Source organism: Syngnathus leptorhynchus, chromosome 13, assembly GCF_054491065.1.
Source record: "Syngnathus leptorhynchus isolate UIUO chromosome 13, UIUO_Slep, whole genome shotgun sequence".
Classification (NCBI taxonomy): domain Eukaryota; kingdom Metazoa; phylum Chordata; class Actinopteri; order Syngnathiformes; family Syngnathidae; genus Syngnathus; species Syngnathus leptorhynchus.
The window spans coordinates 3,740,492-3,759,241 of NC_141207.1; the positions used below are offsets into that span (position 1 = coordinate 3,740,492).

An 18,750-nucleotide genomic window follows, 5' to 3' on the forward strand; every position below is an offset into this window, starting at 1 on the left:
TTACCAGAACATCACAATCACTATTCCTGTCCATTGTTTCTGGAGCTCAACTGTGATCGTTTTATCAAAGTAATATTTGACCGTCATAAGAAAAACTGAGGAGCAAAAACAGCATGACCGTTGTCTTCTTCCTCCACTACCCCTGAAAATTCCAACAAATAAAATTGCTCTCAAATTGTCTGATTTTATCTCTCTTCTCCAACATGTGGCATTATCGCAATATATTATATTTTTACTGATGTCCTTAGTCCTTTCCCTCATGGGTGATATGATGGAAAATTGGACTCTAATGCTTATATACACTAAATAATTTTTCATCATGGTGCCTTTCTGTCCTCATTGGGATGGCAGGAAAGATAGAACCTATCCCAGCGGCATTGGCCAATAGATGGGATACCCCCTGGACTGGTAACTCACCAGTCAATTACAGGGCACAGCCATCCACATTTGTCAATGAACCATGAACATGCCTTCCTGTGTGGAGTTTATCTTCTCCCTTTGCTTGTGTTGGGTTTCCTCCGGGTACTTTGGTTTCCTCCCACAATCCCAAAAGCTTGTGTGGTAGGGCAATTGACTACTCCAAATTGTCCATAGGTGTGATTGTAAATGATCTTTTTTGACGATGTGAGCCGTGCTATTGCCTGGCAACCGGTTCTGGGTGTCCCCTGCCTATTGCCCAAAGTCGGCTGGGATAGGCTCCAACGCGTCTGTGACCCTCGTGAGGATAAACAGTTTGGAAGATGAATGAATATAGGAGGACGGGTCAATTCAAGCACAAAATCTGAAATTGCCAGACGTGTCAGGACTGAGACCTACCCGAGTGGCTATTTTTATTCCTGTAAACACTGCGCCGAGTTATGCGTGCATGTAAAGCGACTTCGCGCATGCATTAGAAGAATTTTGTATTACGAATGACTGCATAATATAATATGATAATATAAAATATGATAATACATGATCTAATCTAATAAAAAGTCCAAATTGGACCTCATACCCCGAATGTAACTTTAGATTCAAGCCTGGATCCTTTTGACTGTGGCAAACACAAAATTTTCCACTGTGCCATCCCGATTGGAACACACAAATGAAAAAAACCTCGCATTTTTACAATTCCATCATCGACTGCCATTTATTAGTATCAAACCACTGCTACAAAATTACATCAAACATGATGAAAATGGACTTGCATACGTGCTATACTGTACACAATGTAAGCTTTAAATCAATTAAAGTACATGTATTTTCTCATATTTGGGACAAATATCAATATATATTCATATAATTAAATATATATTTATATATATATAGGTATAGGTATATCAATGCCACTTATATCATTCCAGAATTTAGAGCCTATAAATATACAAACGGCATCTAAAGGACCTTCAAACACATTTGAGTAAACATTTCCATTCTTCTGACTCAATTTCTTTCGTAATACCATCATATCCTCACCATTAAATACTTTGATTGATCAGATCATATCATCATGTGGAAAGTCCATCCACAATTTTTGAACAAACACCAATAAATGCATACTTGTGTGTGCGCAGAACAGTAAAACAAATAAATACATACAATATGATCCATTTGTGTAGGAGAGCCGGGGTGGGGGACTTTTTTCGAGCAGGCCCTCAGAGGGCCGTCATAAATGTATGAAATAATACGATCCAAATGATTATTACTAGATTTTATGAGCATTTGTGTGTTACACGTTTGGGGGCTTTTTATAACAGTTCTTCTGTTCCTTTGTTTGCTTTCAGAATTGCATGTCCGGCCGTATGAAAAGCTCTCGTGGGCCAAATGTTATGTTCTCCACCCCTGCTTTCAAGCAAGAATAAAATGAGGCTACAAAGAAGTGACGTGTGGTGCCATTGTGAGCATTGCGAACAATCCCCAAAAAGCAGCATTACATTGACTGTCACTCATTTTCTTCCAAATTGGCTTTAACAGCCTGATCAACAGCAGGCAAAGTAAAGAGGCCTCACTTGACAAACATCCACTCCAGCAACGGCAGCTGCCATACTCGAGCCAGAAATGAATTGGAAGTTTGGAGGTGGGTAAAGCACATTTTGTCTTCCGTGTGTTTGACGGAAGGACTACTTCCAGCCTGCCGTGTGATAAACACGTCCACTAAGTGAATGTGAGTGTGTTTTTGTTGTCTTTTTGATACTCAGTATGCTGCTCAGGGAAGTGCAATGTGACTGCTGCAGAGAGTCAGGCAGCGGAATGCAACAATATATCCCCAAATGAAAATTACAAAGGCATAGGGTTGCTTGGTAGTTTTACTAACAGCACAGCAAACCCCCCACCTCCTTAAATGAAAAGAAAATCCAATCAATAATAATCGAAACAGTACAAATCATGGATAAGAGGACCATTGCCTAATTGCTGCAAGACAACATAGATTTGAATCACCAGTGAGCAGTAGGGGCATTACATGAATCACAATGTTCGATATGTGTACGCATTTTAAATCTATGAAGACGCATTAAGACCACACTGACAAAAAAAATAAATAAATGTGTGTGTATGTGTTGTTCTCAGACAGTTGTTTAAAACCAAACTATAATAATACAACTTTTTCAAATTTCTGTTTTGTGTGGCCCTTACACATTTTGTAAATGGGGCACATTCTGTGCACTTGAGTGCACTCTCACCTCCCCGTATCGTAACTCACACCTAACTAGATGCATTCTGACTGGAAGAAGTGTTGCTCCTGATTGTTGAAATCTACTGCCTCCAAGAATCATTGCTTATTTTATTTTTTCTGCAGCTGCACAGAAGGTAACTGTCAGGTAGAGTGTGACCTTAGACAGACAGAAATGTGTGTCAACTGAGTTGAACCCTGCATATCTTACATTGAAGGCAAAAAATACTCTGTTTAGAATTTGGAGTATGAAAAATCAAAATGATAAAAATGCAATCCAATTTAGTATAAGAGGAGTTTTCTCTCTTTGGCTCTATTAAATGATTTTGTTTGGTGCTCAAAGGTCAGAATGAATCACGTTTCTGGCTAAAGTAAAACTTACTGCAATTATGATGCTGTTGCAAAAATGGATCTTAAAAAATATGCATGTAAAAAATAATGGTAGCAACTGCACCAGTAATTTTAGTTTGGACTGGAGTGAGAAACAAGTTTCTAAAGCCTTGTTTATTTCTCCAAGCAGTAGTACGGTTCAGGGTTTTTTTTTTTTTTTTTGAGTTTCCATTGTCAAAAGCGAATAAATAAGTTGTACCAACCCACTTTTCAGCACAGTATAATGTGGTAGAGTAATGCAGGGTGGAGCTAGGCACACTACTGTCCATTGATTGGTGGACAGAGCCAATAAGAAGCAAACAGAAAGCGGCCCTGAAGAAAACCCTGTTGAATAATAACTTCTAGACGTTTGCTTGAGAATTTTTTAGGGAGCAAGTTATTTTTTAGGGAATCTAAATGTTCTACGCTGCTGTTTCAATACTTACTGTTTCATATGAAGAATATTGCTACCCTCGGAGTTATGCTACATCATCTGTACTCATCTTAACTTGCCATAGCTGACATAACGTTGGGCTTCTTTTGACAGCAAGCTAGTCGCGATAGAATCAATAGAACCTCTGCTGCTTGCATCCAAGTAGTATGCTCTGGTTTTTCTCTCAAATTCCACCCAATTGGCCAAATTCTGAAGATCAATTTATCAATTAATATGCTTATCCATGTGAAATAATACTGCTTGATGTAAATGGGGCTAAAATGAAAGGTCAACTTTCATCATTGCGGTGTTTGACAAAATACTTGAAGGCACATTCAGTACAGTACTTCTGGGCTCCCGAGAGTGGCTGGTGTGCATTTGAACGCATCAGTTGGATGCTGAATTATGGAGATGGCTCATTTTATAGTTGAAGTTGGGGCTGCTTTTTGATATCAGCAGGGAGGTGAGGGAGTGAGCTTTCAGCTTGTAAATCAACATTTTAATTTCGACTGGAGATCATCATGAAAAAGCCCGTTGGAGCACACAGGGAGTTCAACATCATGTGATTCTAGTTTGTGCAAACAAAATACAATCCGAGCCACCCCTTGATGCATTCCGGGATGAAATGAACCGTGTTTTATGTTTGCAAATATGCCAGAAGATTTAGCGAGCAACGGCGCAGTCAATAATGACGGCGGGCGCAAAAGCAGGATAATCCTATATGCTGCGTGCACCATGGCATCTGGCCATCTGGGCTCAGCTGAGTATTTGCGCAATGTGTTCGAGGGCCAACAAATATGCATGATATAGTACCAGGATAATCATGACTCAGCAGCTACGCTGGGACTAACCCATCTGAGCGTTCATGAACTCACATATGGGTTTAAGTGTCAGGATGTGAAGGCTTTTATTGCAAATAAGATTGAATTAATAAAAGGGAATTGTTTATAACATTTCTACTCCCCAAAATATTCAACATCCTGTACATTTGATGAGGAATATAGTGGTGCCTTGAGATACGCCTAGAGTTTTATTCATTACATGACCACACTCGCAACTCAAAGTGGTCATATTTCAACTCATCTTTCCCAATTAAAATAAATTGAAATGCCATTAATTGGATCCAACCTCCCCCAAAACACAACAAATAATACTCTATAATGTACTTGATAAAAACTGAGTAACTATATAAATATATTTTGGCCTGGGTGACAGTTTAATGCAGTGATGTAGACAAGGTCTCAGTTAATATAATACTATAAGGGCTTTATTAATCAATCATTATTCATTTTTCCGGAGGATAAAGAATTGCCTATATGCCTGTGAGTATTGTTATATTGTCAGTCTACATGTGATGCACAGTATGTGTTCAAATATGCATTATTTGAAATACTACCACATACTGTAGATGCTATTTATGAAGTGCATCTATGACGTTTGCTATTATTCATTAGCATTAAGTTAGCGGGCTTCAAGTTTGAGTTTGAAAGTAAACTTCAACTGGGAGTAGCATTTTTTTTAGAATTGGTCTCTGCCAAACCCCGGCATGTTTTTTTTTTAGATTGATTTACATGATGTGTTTTACGAGCCCTCTCTGCATCCATTGCAGCCTGGTTATCCTCGAAGGGGGATCCTCCCATCTGTGGTCTCTTCTCAAGTTTTATTATTTTTCCCCAGTAGGGTTTTTTGAGTTTTTTCTTGCCCTCCTAGGAGTTAAAATCAGGGGATGTTGAAAATAATTTTGCATATGAGAAGCTCTTTGAAACTTCTCTGTGATTTAGGGCTATGTAAATAAACTTGACTTGTTTCTCATCTTGACAAATGTGTAAGTCAGGTCACTGGTATCTCAAGGCACCGCTTTACCAGCAGGTGATTACTGCCAACAAAATTTCAGGTAGTCATCAAATACGCCACAAAAAACCCCACAGAATAAATGATAGGCGACTGTGATTAGAAATAAATAAATATATCAAAAAACAAAATGCCTGATGTTTCATGTGGACATGCATCACAAGCACACTCTGCACGTCAAACACTCAAGTGTGTGAAAACTAGGACTACACACACAGCTCTAAAGATACGCATGTATCTACATTTTCTCCAGATATACACACATTGAGTCTGCTCTAGAATACTGTTATATTGATGCACACCCTCTCCCCACTTCAAAAAGGAACTCAATTGCTTGCAAACATTTGTTCTTTTACTCAACAAATAAACCCCCGGAGAGTCATGACACCTCAATCAATGCCATTCAATTCAAATCAAATGAGCGTCACATGACCGGTTGTTTTCAAATGTACTTTTATACATTGTTTTTATAAAGGAAGTGAATAAATATACTCCTCACTCATTGTAGCTGAACATTTAAACAAGACCATATGGTGTAGATTTTTTCTTTTTCTTTTCTTTTTTTTTTTCGTTCCTTTTTTTTTTAAGAATTTGTGAAACAAGCCAACAATAAAAATAAATCACCACAAAACCAAACGTAGAAGCAATTACAGTGTTTGTGCTTTAAAGTCTTTTAACTGCCATGGCTATTTCGCTAGAAGACTTGCAGTTTCAAGTTCATGTGAGCATACTGGGAGTTTGACACAACGACAACTCAATTAATGTTCTTTTCACTTTGCTCCCAATTAACTGATTTGGACTATTTGTTGGGATGGAACATTCAATAATACAGTACGTCAAACAAACAACTAGTGGCTTGTCTAAATGTCCTTCAGTGAGTATGTTACTATTAAGGCATTACAGTATCTTCTTACATTGTAGACAAATTGATAGATACTGGAGGATGATTATGCCATATACTGAAAGTCAGAAGTCACCAGGCGCAGTTTAAAAAAAAAAAAAAAAAAAAGAAACAATATGGAACGCTTGAAATAGTTTCATGGACGTTCGCTATGTTATGGATGATTCAAGCTTGAGTTGCTATGCAGTTTTTAGCTGTTAGTATGACAAATAGGTTGAAAAGTGAGGAAATTTTAATGATAAATATTTTTCTAGAAGTCACTTGTAGTAAGGGAACATTTCCTGTCATGTTTAATCTTATTTATGAAAAATGTGTGGAAAACAGTTAGTTTGTTACTAATTAAAGAGAACTGGGAACATTGGTAATCAAAATTGTAGTACCAACTTGTCAAATCACGACAAAGTCGTGTTTTCTTCCTGCACACGCTGCAGTAGTTGGACGTCACACAGCTATGGCGGTGCCCACTAACACACGATATAAATTAGATTAGCCTGTATTTAATGGCAATATTAGAAACTGCCTTTCCATACAACCGCTGCTGCAAATTAAATTGCACGTTTTTTTATAATCTGTACACTATATATATGATTAGGCCTGCCCAAAAAAGGCTGTTTCTATCAAAGAACCCATTCACACACACAGTATCATTTTTTTTGTTTGTTTTTTGTTTTTGCTGAAAGGTTTTGGGGTCATAATTCATGTATTCTAAATGATGTCATTCCAATTTCCCGTCAGTCTTGAAAGCAGCAGATAGGGTAACGATTTAAAATGCAACAACACTGTAAGGTAACCATCTTTTCCAATTCTTCTTTTGTAAAAGAAAGAGGTGTTAAACACTCCCAAAATGCAAACAACAAACTATTAATCCTCCAAGATGCAAGCAAAGCACGTGAGCTTGGCTTTTTCCTCTCAACTGAAACAGCGCTTTATCAAACGTGATGAGTATTCATATCTGCGAGGGAAAGTAAGGGCGTCATCTGTATATACATGTTATTTGATTAGTATAGTCCAAAAAAATGTGTTTGTTAAGATTAAGATATGTTACAGGTGACTTCTACTTTGACTACTTGATTAAAGATGTTCAGCAGGCAAACTGACTAAAATAAAATAAAATGAGGCGACTACTGCTTTTGATTTTTTTCTTCGTCGTCAAGTGAGCTTTTTCTTCCTTTCAGCTACTCACAAGAAATTAAAATAAACATTATGTTAATCATTTGCACTGAGAGAATTGGCACAGTTGTTTCGTTATAGTCATGAGATAGATGCCAAGTGAGTGAAGCTGAGCGTTTGATATGATTGGACGCCAGGGGCTGAACAATCGAAAAATAAAAATGCAAAGAAAGAAAACAACAAATTGTATTTACATGATGTTCACCATGACTAAAACGGAAAAAAATAATGATTATTTTGCACTCTTTGCCTTGCTTCCCGATTGGAATCCGGTCGTGGGCGATGCCACCAAAGACTCGTAAATGCTCTCGACAGTCACTTTGCTTGCCGCTCCGCCGCTAGTACGCCGCCATCAAGGTGGTCAGAGCCAGAACCAGGTACCGGCAGGCCATCGGGACGTGCGCACTACCTGTGCTCCCGTAGGGCGCGGTGTTAGGGGCTGTGGGTGGGAAAGACGACAAGATTAGTTGAAGTGGTGCCGTCACTTGGGAGCAAACTCAACACTGACACGTGTGAATGGCACCATTGATTCCTATTTTTCAGTTGGTGTCAAACTTTGAGTTATTTGACACAAGTTGGTTTCTCTTAAGAACAAGTTGAATGCTACCAAATATTTATTAAAAATGCCTTGCGCAGGCGAGAATCACAACAGAACACAAAGTGCATGTTTCATCTAAATGAAAAAACAAACTTGTGCCTTTCAAAACCCATTTTTGGGAAATATTTTCAAATCTGTGGACATTTAGACTTTAAATACTTATCAAAGCAGAGCAAGAGAGTAATTAAAAATAGATGTGCACATGAACCCCAATTAGCCTCATTTATTTTTTTGTAAGGCACACAAATTGTTTTATCTTTAATGAAATGTACTTTACAAGGACTTGTTTGAGTTCATTGAAAATATTAATCAATCTTCTCAAATAAAGTAACATTCACAAGTTTAGTGATGAAATAATGATGAAATCATGCTGAGTAAATATGATTATAAAATTGGTAGACAAATTGTACTTAAAGGAAAAAAAAACAGCCCACTTTTTTCAATAATAAAAGCAATTGTCAAAACTGGCAAAACTAATCTGTTATCGCAGCATCAACTTGAACATTATCAATGTGGGACACATTTTGTTCAAGCTCTGATGAGTACTTGGGTAATATGATCATCAAAGATGAAAACATACACGGGGGGGATGGCAAAATACAAATGGCTCTCGAGTCATTAATATATACCTGCACACCAAATTTGTCAATACAATCATTTTGAATCGTGATGTTGCAGTGATTGAATAACAGCAGAGCTTTAGATGTGTGAAAAGATACAGATTTGTTTTGTTGGTGTGACCATCAGAAAGCAACCGGAATACGAGCATGCCTCTCTCGGGAGCTGTGTCAGTCCGGCAGCGTTTCATTGGGAGGGGCTACTCCTCAATTCCAACTTACTCTTTTTACCTAGCTCAATAAAATGCACAGACGCACACACAAAGCATGTAGAGGCAGTGCACACCAGCCACGTTCCACCTGGGGAAATCATGTGGTGCAACGCCCATACCAGCAGGGTGCCTCTATTTACACGCCAATATAATTAGTTTGATGTAACGTCTTTCATGTGGACCTCACGCTGTACAAACACTCACCAGCCAAATGACAAGCATAAAAGTACACACATCCAATTAGTAGCCTATACACGTCACAATGTAAGAAACCAGAACTGCATTCTTCACTCCAATAGCGTTGTTTTGACAAAGACATACGATAAATGCGATTCTTAGCCAAGACAAGAGCTTGGTTTGGACAATGGCAGGGAGAGAACAAAGTGACACCTGTCCTATCATCACCTGACAGCCCTGCTCCTACTTGGTATTTTCCCACATTATTTGCTACTATTGAAGTTGTTTAGCTATTAAGGAGAAAACCCCACTGACAGGCCGAGAAAGTGGGAAAGCATCAGTTTGAGATGTCCAAATGAGAGCGCAATTTGGTGATGTGTGGCTCTTATATTTTCTTTTGTCTTTCCAGTTCTATCTTTGTCTCATTTTTCTTTCTTTCTAGCTCGCTCTACTCTGCTCTCTTCTCCAATCGACAGTACAGGATAATGACACAGTTTTCGGCGAGTGAGCTGAGAAAAAGGTTTCCATGGCAACAGCTCCTGTCCTGCTCAGCCAGCCCAGTGTTTGCCGGAGTCTGAGAGCTCGGCATTGTGCTCCAGCCACACCACAGCGACATCATTTGGACCACTTTCCCTCTTTTCTTTCTATATGCAGTTATTATCAGCGACTTGCTAATATTTAATTTGCATAACAGCAGTAAAAGCCACACAATATAGGAAATGTAGGTAGAAGGCTTGGCAGAGTTACTCTGTCCCTGTCTGCTCAGTGTTTGACTTTAGCTTATTATCGCTTTGTGTCACTGTGGAAAAAAAAACAGTTTTTTTCAAAACTCCATTGTTTCCACTGTGTGGGCTTTAACTTGCCATTCTAATTAACTCCCAAACCTGGAACTGCCTTGCAACACCATTATACTGTGCTTATTAACATGACGGCAAATGACAGGGAGAGGAAGTGAGTGTGTACGTGTGTGTGTGTGTGTGTGTGCCGAGGGGGGGGGGGATAGATGCAAGGAAGAGGTGGAATCAAAAGAAACGAGAGTGGCGAAAGAAGACAGTGATTGAAGTGAAGCTCCTTTGTGGCTTCAATTTAATTGCCATGTACATCAGCACCCGGCTACAATAAAGCTACTGTGAGACAATATATGATAGAGAAACCAACAAGGTGCATGAGCGGCGGGAAGACAAACGGCGCTCCAAAGGGGGACAAGAGCTAAAAAATGAGCAGGGATGAAAGCAATATGCTTCAATTACTGTTTTGCAACACATTGGCAATAGAAAAGCCTCCACAATGCAAGAGACAAAGTCATGAAAAACAAAAAAATGCTTCCTTGTTGTCGTTCCAGATCGTAGCCATCAGTTATAGTCCTGGGAATACAGAGCAGACCCTCTCTCCATGTCTTTCCTGCCTTATCCTTCCAAATCTTCACCGACAGCAGTTTTGTCACCCACATATCATATGTACAACAAATGTTAGGGCCATGAACCTCACTCGCTATCGACACAGACAATGAATCATACTAAAATATGCAACAGTGACACTCTATTTGGACTTAGTGTATACTACCGTCTGTCCGTGTGTGTGTGTTGCACAAAAGGAATACGCATGTGTGAGAATCATTCACCAAGGAAAATGTTTTTCTTGAATCGCCTTTCAATTTAATAATGTTGTGCAATATCATCGTCATCTCTCAATTGAGTCATCTTTCTTAGGAACAACATGCATAGCCAATTAAAGACAGATGAGTAAATGCTTTTCTTTGGGTAAATAATTTTAGAAATTGAAATCTCATCAAAGCCCCTCCTAGAGTCTACTTTCTTCATGGGCATAGTGGCATGGCTTCTGTGGATGTTGTCTTCATTTTTTGTTTTTGCCTTGCATAGATAAATGCAAATGTTGCATGGCCATAAACGAGTAAACTAATAAAATAGATTTGACTAGGCTATACAAACCAACATTCCCAAACAATTTCTCCCATCTTCTCTTCACTCTTTTGAAACCTTCCAAATTTTAAGTTTGCTGACAGAAATTCTCAAACCTCCTTTTTCTGTGCACCATAACAATAATTACAAGAAGAATCAATGCGACTCTGGTGCGGTTGTATTGGATTGTGTTTTGAGTTTCAGCCCTTTTATTGTTGAGTGATGATTCATCCCTCGACTCGGTCTAATCCCCCAAGCAGGTCGTTAGGAACGACGCGTGGACAGGCAGCCAGCCAGCCAGCCAGCCAGGGAGGCAGCAACCCACTCTCCCAAAGGACACTGCTTCAGATGGGCTCCAAAGGGAGGAGCTCAGTGTCCTTGACCATCAAGTCTGTGGCCTGTGGTTCTATCCTCACGGCTCCTCAGAGTTCCCACATGTGATCCTGTTCACGCAGGTAGTATAGTGAGTTAAATCCCTCCAGATGCAAAAGTCACAGCAAGCATCAAGAGTATCTTCAATGTACTGAAAAAGCAGCGGTAAGATGGTTGGTCAATGAACTCTCAGGACATTTAGTGGTGGTATCATCCACCCTTAAAAAGGGTGTCTCCATCCATTTTCTTTTCACAAGCTGTGCCTAAGGCAATTTTTTCAATACCACTGTTCCAACAAACAGCACGATGAGTGTCAACCACGAGTGTCATGTTGCATCCTAGTCAGTCAGTCTGAGTCCATGGTAACTGGACTTACCGAACCATGAGTCTAATCATTTCTACTCCTGTTCTTGTTCAAGATGAGCAGCTTTTATGTTCGAGATTCATCACCAATCACCACACAGGTGATCATATCCTAGATCACCCCACACAGTAATTCCTCAGAGCCCTCATTCACATGCACCTTCAAGCTCATTAGCCCTTCCAATCGTTTGCATTACAGCAAGTAATGAAAAGCCTCCATTATCAAAATAGCCTTCAGAGATCATTTAACTGCCTCACAGCAACGCCGCTCCCTGCACATCATGGTACCTGACTCGTCTGAAACTTGAATGGCCACTCTCAGTGGTGGTCTCGGAGTGAGCAAAAGAAGGGTCACTAGATAGCTGGATAGCGAGGGGGGGGGGGGCTCTGATTGAAGGGATGCCTTGACTCAATCAATCAATGAATCAGTGGGGTACCTGGACACATGACACATGATGGAATCTCATTCAGGAGGGCATTTCCGGCGTATTCCTGACAGATTGCCCTCCTTGTCAGGATGGATCGACCCCTTGCTTGACTTCTGTCTTAAGCAGGCGCTATTTGTATGCTTTACTTTAACAGACAGCCCAGTTATCAGAGCAGAGAACTGGAATACCCGGATACTCTCTTCTTATGTTTATTGCACCCATCTGTTCAACTTTTGATGTCTGGATTTGGGAAGCCTGCAAATGATGCATTTCACAAGCATGTCTCCTGGGTAAATCTTTGTTTTAAAAACATATTTTATTCCCCCCCACCACCAACACCTAGAGGGTAAATATTCCAGGAATAAACAGAAAGAGCAGAATTTTTAATCACAGTGGATGTTTCAAAAAGTGTAATTATTCAACGACTTTGACTGCTCCCTCTAAATCTGTTTGAGGCTTAATAAAGTGCACTGGGAGACAAACAAATGGTGTCAGCATGCAGCAAATTCCCACAGCCCACCCCAATTCTCTCTAATAATCCACCTCTCATATTTGGGTCTCTCATGCCCACTCTCGCTAATAATTCCCCTGCCCCCTCTCATCGTTAATTTTTATCAAGAGTTTATTTCTGTCTACAGACACAAAGATTTTGCTGAGTCAGTGCTGTGGCCCCCATTGTGATGACAGTGATAGTCTGGCCACTCATGAGCAACCCATGCTAGTAACATTCCCATCAATACAGCCTGATACCATCTGATCTCCAGCCAGAAAGCAAGCTCATCTTCCTGCCCTTCATTTCATCTATTACCTTCTGTATGTTCCCAAAACAACAATCCCTGCTGTTATGTATGTAGGATTATGATAACACAGCTCGTTGTTATCATTCCCCATGATGGTGCCGATAACTGGAGGGCTACGTGTATTTTAGTCCCGATTGATCTAAGATAAACTTATCGCTGCCAACCGCCTGGTTATCACTTTGGCACCTGAGGCTACTTGAACGGGACTTGATTTCACTTCACGTTGAGCTCACTCACGCCGAGCCGTAGCTCAAACTCGTTCGGCGAGCCCTAGTGTTTTTGCCTACGCTGAGCCGGTTGTTGATCTCAATTGGATCATCTGTGGTTTACAGAAATTGTTGGACCAAAAAAAGACTATATCAATTGGCAAGTGATTAGCATGAGCAGTGGATTATGTCTTGCAGTTGCATTGCATGAGGGTGTAAGAAAGCGAGTCACAACTCAATAGTGGCACACGCCATATGTGCAAGCAAATTATTCCTAACTGCGCTTTGGATAGGGCACGCCCACGGGCTTCGACAGTGTCACACATGAAGTATTTCTTTATTAAACAAACACAGAACCAGAGGCAGTGAACACAATGCAGTTCCATACTCCCCACTCGCTTTCCTCCTGCCTGCCTGGCTGCCTGAGGTCCAGATAAAAGCTTTAGTTTCCTAAAGAGAGCAACATTGATTCAAGAGCCTTTTTTAAAATCTGCCTCTCACACCATTACTACATTATGTTTGGTGAGAGTACAAATATCTCCCTTTCAAATTCATATTTCAGTCCTAAAAAAAGAACATCAGATCTACCAGAAACTCCTGCTGCAATGTCAATAAAAGAATGATAAAGTAAGCTGCAAGAATACATAAGGCCAAATAAAGTGCACTTGAACCTCTTGACACTTTTGACAATTGTGTACGTATACTTTTGTTAAGGGTATAATTCTTAGCTGAAACGAGATGACTCATTTTGAAGCTGTTGGTGGTATGTTCCTTCCGTCTGACGATAGTTAGTTTTTAAAAGACTGCACCTTGGATGAAGGAAGCCAGAGCTGTGGCTTTTATTATTATTTAAATTAGTATTTTGGAGAAAAATAATTTCTATAGAGAATAGAACACAACAATGTATACAGTCTATAATTAAATGGATATATATATATACATATATCAAATTGTTTTATGAAAATATTTGCCAAAATGTCATGAAATTTGGTATTTTGGGGCGGCACAGTGTCACGCTGATTAGCACGTCTCACATTTAAGAGGGTGTGGGTTCAATTCCACCTCCGGCCCTCCCAGTGTGGAATTTGCATGTTGTCCCCATGTTCGCGTGGGTTTTCTCCGGGCACTCCGGTTTCCTCCCACATCCCAAAAACATGCTTGGTAGGCCGATTGAGCACTCCAAATTGCCCGTAGTGCGGATGGTTGTTTGTGTCCGTGTGCCCTGCAATCGGCTGGTAACCAGTTCAAGGTGTCCCCCGCCTACTGCCCGATAACTGCTGGGATAGGCTCCAGCATACCCGGGACCCCCGTGGGGACAAGTGGTGTAGAAAATGGATGGATGGATAACATTTTGGCATAAAATTAAAACCACAAAATCAGCATAGGTGATGTCATGTGAAACATGAGTTTTAATTATAGTACAAGACCTTAATCAATATAATATTTTGCTTCAATGTGGCAATGTTTTTCCTAAGTTGCAATGCAGCACAATATGGTAAGGTCTTGTGCAATGTCATGCATGACTAAGGTTTGAATTTGCCAGTTTAAACGGTGCATTTTACTAATTAGATTCATTTATTTATGTAATTACAAATTAGCCTCGGGTGGAATCCTGCTTTAGAGGTTCCACTGTTTCGAACAATGAGAAACGTGCACGTTTCAAGGTGATTAGACTCATCAATGCAGGAAAAATAAAACAGGTGTATTTGAAAGTTAAGTATGATATACAGTACAAGTTCATTCAATCTGCTCAAAGTGCATTTTGTATAATGGCTTCAAAGTGCTGAGCTGTGTGCTCTTTGTGCAATGACATTAATGTTTAGCCGCTAAACTTTAGCGTAACAGAAAAGGACTGATGATCATCTTACTCTGAAAGGTGTCAAACATCTTCATAACCACGCATATGAAAAAAAGAAAATCATTTTCCATGTAAATGGATCCTCTTTGCTACACTATAGAAAGCTATGAGCTACTTTAATGAAAAAGCAATAAACAATACTTGAGGTGAAACAATATTGACTGATCAGAGAAGGAAGGGAAGGAAAATATTGTATTGGTGCATTTGCGCTGAGTACAAGTAGACACACGCACGCACACACACACTTCACAATCCATTGCAATTTCTATGCCGTGCCATTTTAAGTGGCATTTCATCCAAAAGCACATTGTCATTTAAATTTGTTGCCTTCAATCCGATACAGATAATTACGGCCAAATGTGAAGGGTAACAGTGTTAGTTACATATAATCTGTCGAGAGATTAATCCTCAGAGCAGCACAGACAATTCAGTAAAAAAAATGTTAGTTAAAAATCGAGAATCTAAGTATTGAATTGGGATATCAATGCTAATTTATTCAGCAAATTGCACAAAAAAATCAATACGTCATAAAGGTAAATATTCTTGACGGCGTTATAAATCACTTTTTAAACTTTCATTTTAAAAGACTTTAACTGTAGGCTTGGTCTGATCTGAAACAAAAAGTTCCTCGTCAACTCAACCCACATCAATCTGCTCAATGTCATATCAAAGCGAACACACACACCACTGAGATCCGTCCAAAGCGAAGCAAGTTGAACAATAATAGAATGCCTTTGATATTTCTCTGTGATGTCAAAGTCTTCTAGTGGTGAAAGGCACATTCCCTCGTATTCTGCTGTTTCATGTTGGTATGCAGATCTGTGGCTGGGGGCCCACTGGGAGCCACCCACCATCAAAAAGATCTCGCCATGTTATATGGCATTAGCAATAACAAAATGGCTTAATCCGCTAGTCTGCTTTCAAGTGACACGGTGCAGGATTTCTCAGTTCCAATTAATTAAAAGCCAAAGGTGGGAGACCTACGAGGGGCTTGTAAGATGCTCAAACATGTTAACGCAGATGAGGGAAAACGAAGAAATGCAAGGTGGGTTTCGAAGGCCATCCTCTGTGCAGTTCGCCTTTTTGCCAAAGGCATCTCTCAGCATGCTCAGTGACGTTTCCTCATTATTATTAGTGGATCTATGGAGGCCAGTTCCTTGTCAAGAGCCTTGAATAAGTCATCAGCTGGAAAGCCAAGGGAATAGTAAAGAGTTAATAGTTTCTATTTGGGGCCTTGGGGGCTTTGCCCTTAAGCGCTTGCATTTTAATTCCTCTGTTGCATGAGAGGAACTCGGCTAAAATGAGAAGCCGCTGAGCTGTGCAGGAGGCAGGGAAGTGTTTGTGCAAGGGTGTGTGCAAGAAGAAGTGTATCATTGACTGTCAGCAGCAGCCATCCACAACTAATGCGAACATCCATACGCAAATCCTGCTATCAAACGGGACACACTTGGCTTGGAAGAACTTGTGAAGCTTGCAGACCTGCCAACCTTTGGAAAATGTTCCCAGTCCCACAATACCAAGACAGCAGACACACACACCATCATGGTCCTTGGGAATAATATTGAACAATATGTAAATCAGGGCCGGTTTAGCCATTAATCTGCCTGCCGATTACATCAATTGATTCTAGCCCTTCTAACATCAGTAAAAACCATTGGCAAATTGGCAGATGTTTGTTGATTGTTTGTTTCTTTATGTACTCTAATCTAGAACATCTGTGTCTAACTCAAGGCCCGCGGGCCAGATACGGCCTGCAAAGAAAAATTTTGCATCGACTTTGTGTCCTTACTAAAAGTACAAATTGTCTTCACTTTTTAAAAACAGATATTGCTAGTCAATTTTATTACCATTAATCTTTTTAAACTATTTGAACAGAATTTACTAGTCCCCGATTTCAAAACTAGTTAGTCATCAGTTTGTTGTGCAATTGTGTTTGTTGCCAATTGAGCACTCCAAATTGGCCGTAGGTGTGAGTGCATGTGCGAATGATTGTTCCTGTGTGCCTTGCAATTGGCTGGCAACCAGTTTGGGGTGTCACCCGCCTACTGCCCGATGACTGCTGAGATAGGCTCCAGCACACCTGTAACCCCCATGGGGACAAGCCGTATGAAAAATGGATGGAGGGATGTAACGTTATACAGTGATCCCTCGTTATTTCACGGTTCGTCTTTCGCAGCCTCAGTGCATCACAGGTTTTCACGAATATTGAATATTGCGGATATTTCGGTCTATTGTGGCTTTTTACAGGGTCACTTGGAGCGCAGGGCTTTGTCTGCCCATATGACTTTACAGCACACTATTGGACAGTAGAGGAGACGAGATCAATGGGAACATGTTGATCTGTTCTATTGCCTCTGATTTGTTTAGAGCTATAAGAGCAATTCTAACCACGCTTTATCTCAGCCTCCCGCATCATCGAAGCAGACTGATATAGCAAGCTCGTGGTCAGGGACAGACAGAAGGTCGTGCCAAACAGAGGTCAGAGCAGATCATAAAAACAGGCTTTCGCTAAACAGAGATCACACTACACAGCGGCTCAAGCAAATGGGAATCGCGTGGCATAGCAGAACCAGGTGGTAGGTATACGTGTATCAAGACAGACAAACCACCTCAGACTGACGGGCTTGCAGGTTTAAATACACGCCCTAATCAGCCGTTAACTAGGACACAGGTGGCAGCGCACGCTGTTCCTTATTGGACCAGTGCGAGGGCGCGTCAGCCAGCCAGCACAGAGTGGAACAGTGACATGTTTACGGTAGATTTTTTTGTGACTGTGAGTTTCTAAAATATATTTTTTGCTTTAAAAATACAATAAAGTGTTTATAAAATAAATTACAATATTTATAATTACATAAATAATTATTTGAATATAATTATAAAAGTCTTGTGCTTTCACACATTTTTTTCACCTATCTTGGAACCAATTATCAGCAATAAATGAGGGATCACAGAGCGTGTGAAGGAGATTTGACACCATGATAGGAGGGAGGTTAAACTCTTGATTTAGAGCAGGCAGCAACTCACTGCCACCTCTTCTGTCACAGATGAGTACTACACTTGTCCAATTAAAATGACAGCTTTGCAGACCTTTTTGTGATGTTTTGAGTGACAAACTGTCAACAAAAATAAATGCGTACCCACTACAGGAAAAGGTTGACAGGTTCCAGGGACCAATTATGCTGCCACATTGTTTTGGCTGCTTATTTATTCGATAAGGCCTTGAAAGTGCAACATTTTCAAAAGCAGTCCAAAGGTGGAAGATTTGAGAAATTATCTGGCTAACCCAAACACCAGAAATGACCTTTTAGTTGTTTTTTGCAGGTTTCATAAGTATTAATCTTATTGCAAATGCTTTTATATTTCTATTAGGTCATTGCGTACCAAGGATCTGTTAAAGAACAAGCATGTTCTAGGATATTTACTATGCCTTCAATGAGTGATTATCTGGTTATGCCACACTAAACTGAATTGATAACCTTCAGTATTATTGTAAGGTTAACTGTCTCTTAGCTATACCAGAGAGGAATGAAATTGAGCCGATAGAACTAACCTTATTTAACGGCAATACATTCCCCCCAAAGAGAATGCCATTCCTTAATGCCATGACCTTTTCTAACCACGTTAAAAAACCTCAAGCTCTTCAGGTGTGGTTTGTCAATAAAAAAAGCATTGGAAGACAGCGGGATAGTCAGTGGATCTACTCTAGCCAAAACCACCGATCGTTGTCGGTCTGAGTGAGAGCTTTTTTCTGAAAGTGGTTGAAGTAAGTTTCTTGGAGTGTGATTTTAGATTATTTAAGTGGTTGGGAGAAGCTCTTTGCAGGCTC

The 18,750-nt window shown here is 40.0% G+C and overlaps 1 protein-coding gene across 4 annotated transcripts in view; it reads right to left on the bottom strand.

Moving 5' to 3' along the window:
- Nucleotides 1-1,118: 1,118 nt before the first annotated feature.
- The window catches only part of negr1 (neuronal growth regulator 1), a 113,105-nt gene continuing 95,473 nt past the window's right edge, over nucleotides 1,119-18,750 (bottom strand). For all 4 annotated transcript variants that reach the window (XM_085928361.1, XM_085928363.1, XM_085928365.1 and 1 more), the window contains one exon: nucleotides 1,119-7,813. In XM_085928361.1, coding sequence (XP_085784487.1) covers nucleotides 7,713-7,813 — 101 coding nt within the window. In that variant the 3' untranslated portion in view covers nucleotides 1,119-7,712. The remainder of the gene's footprint in view (nucleotides 7,814-18,750) is intronic.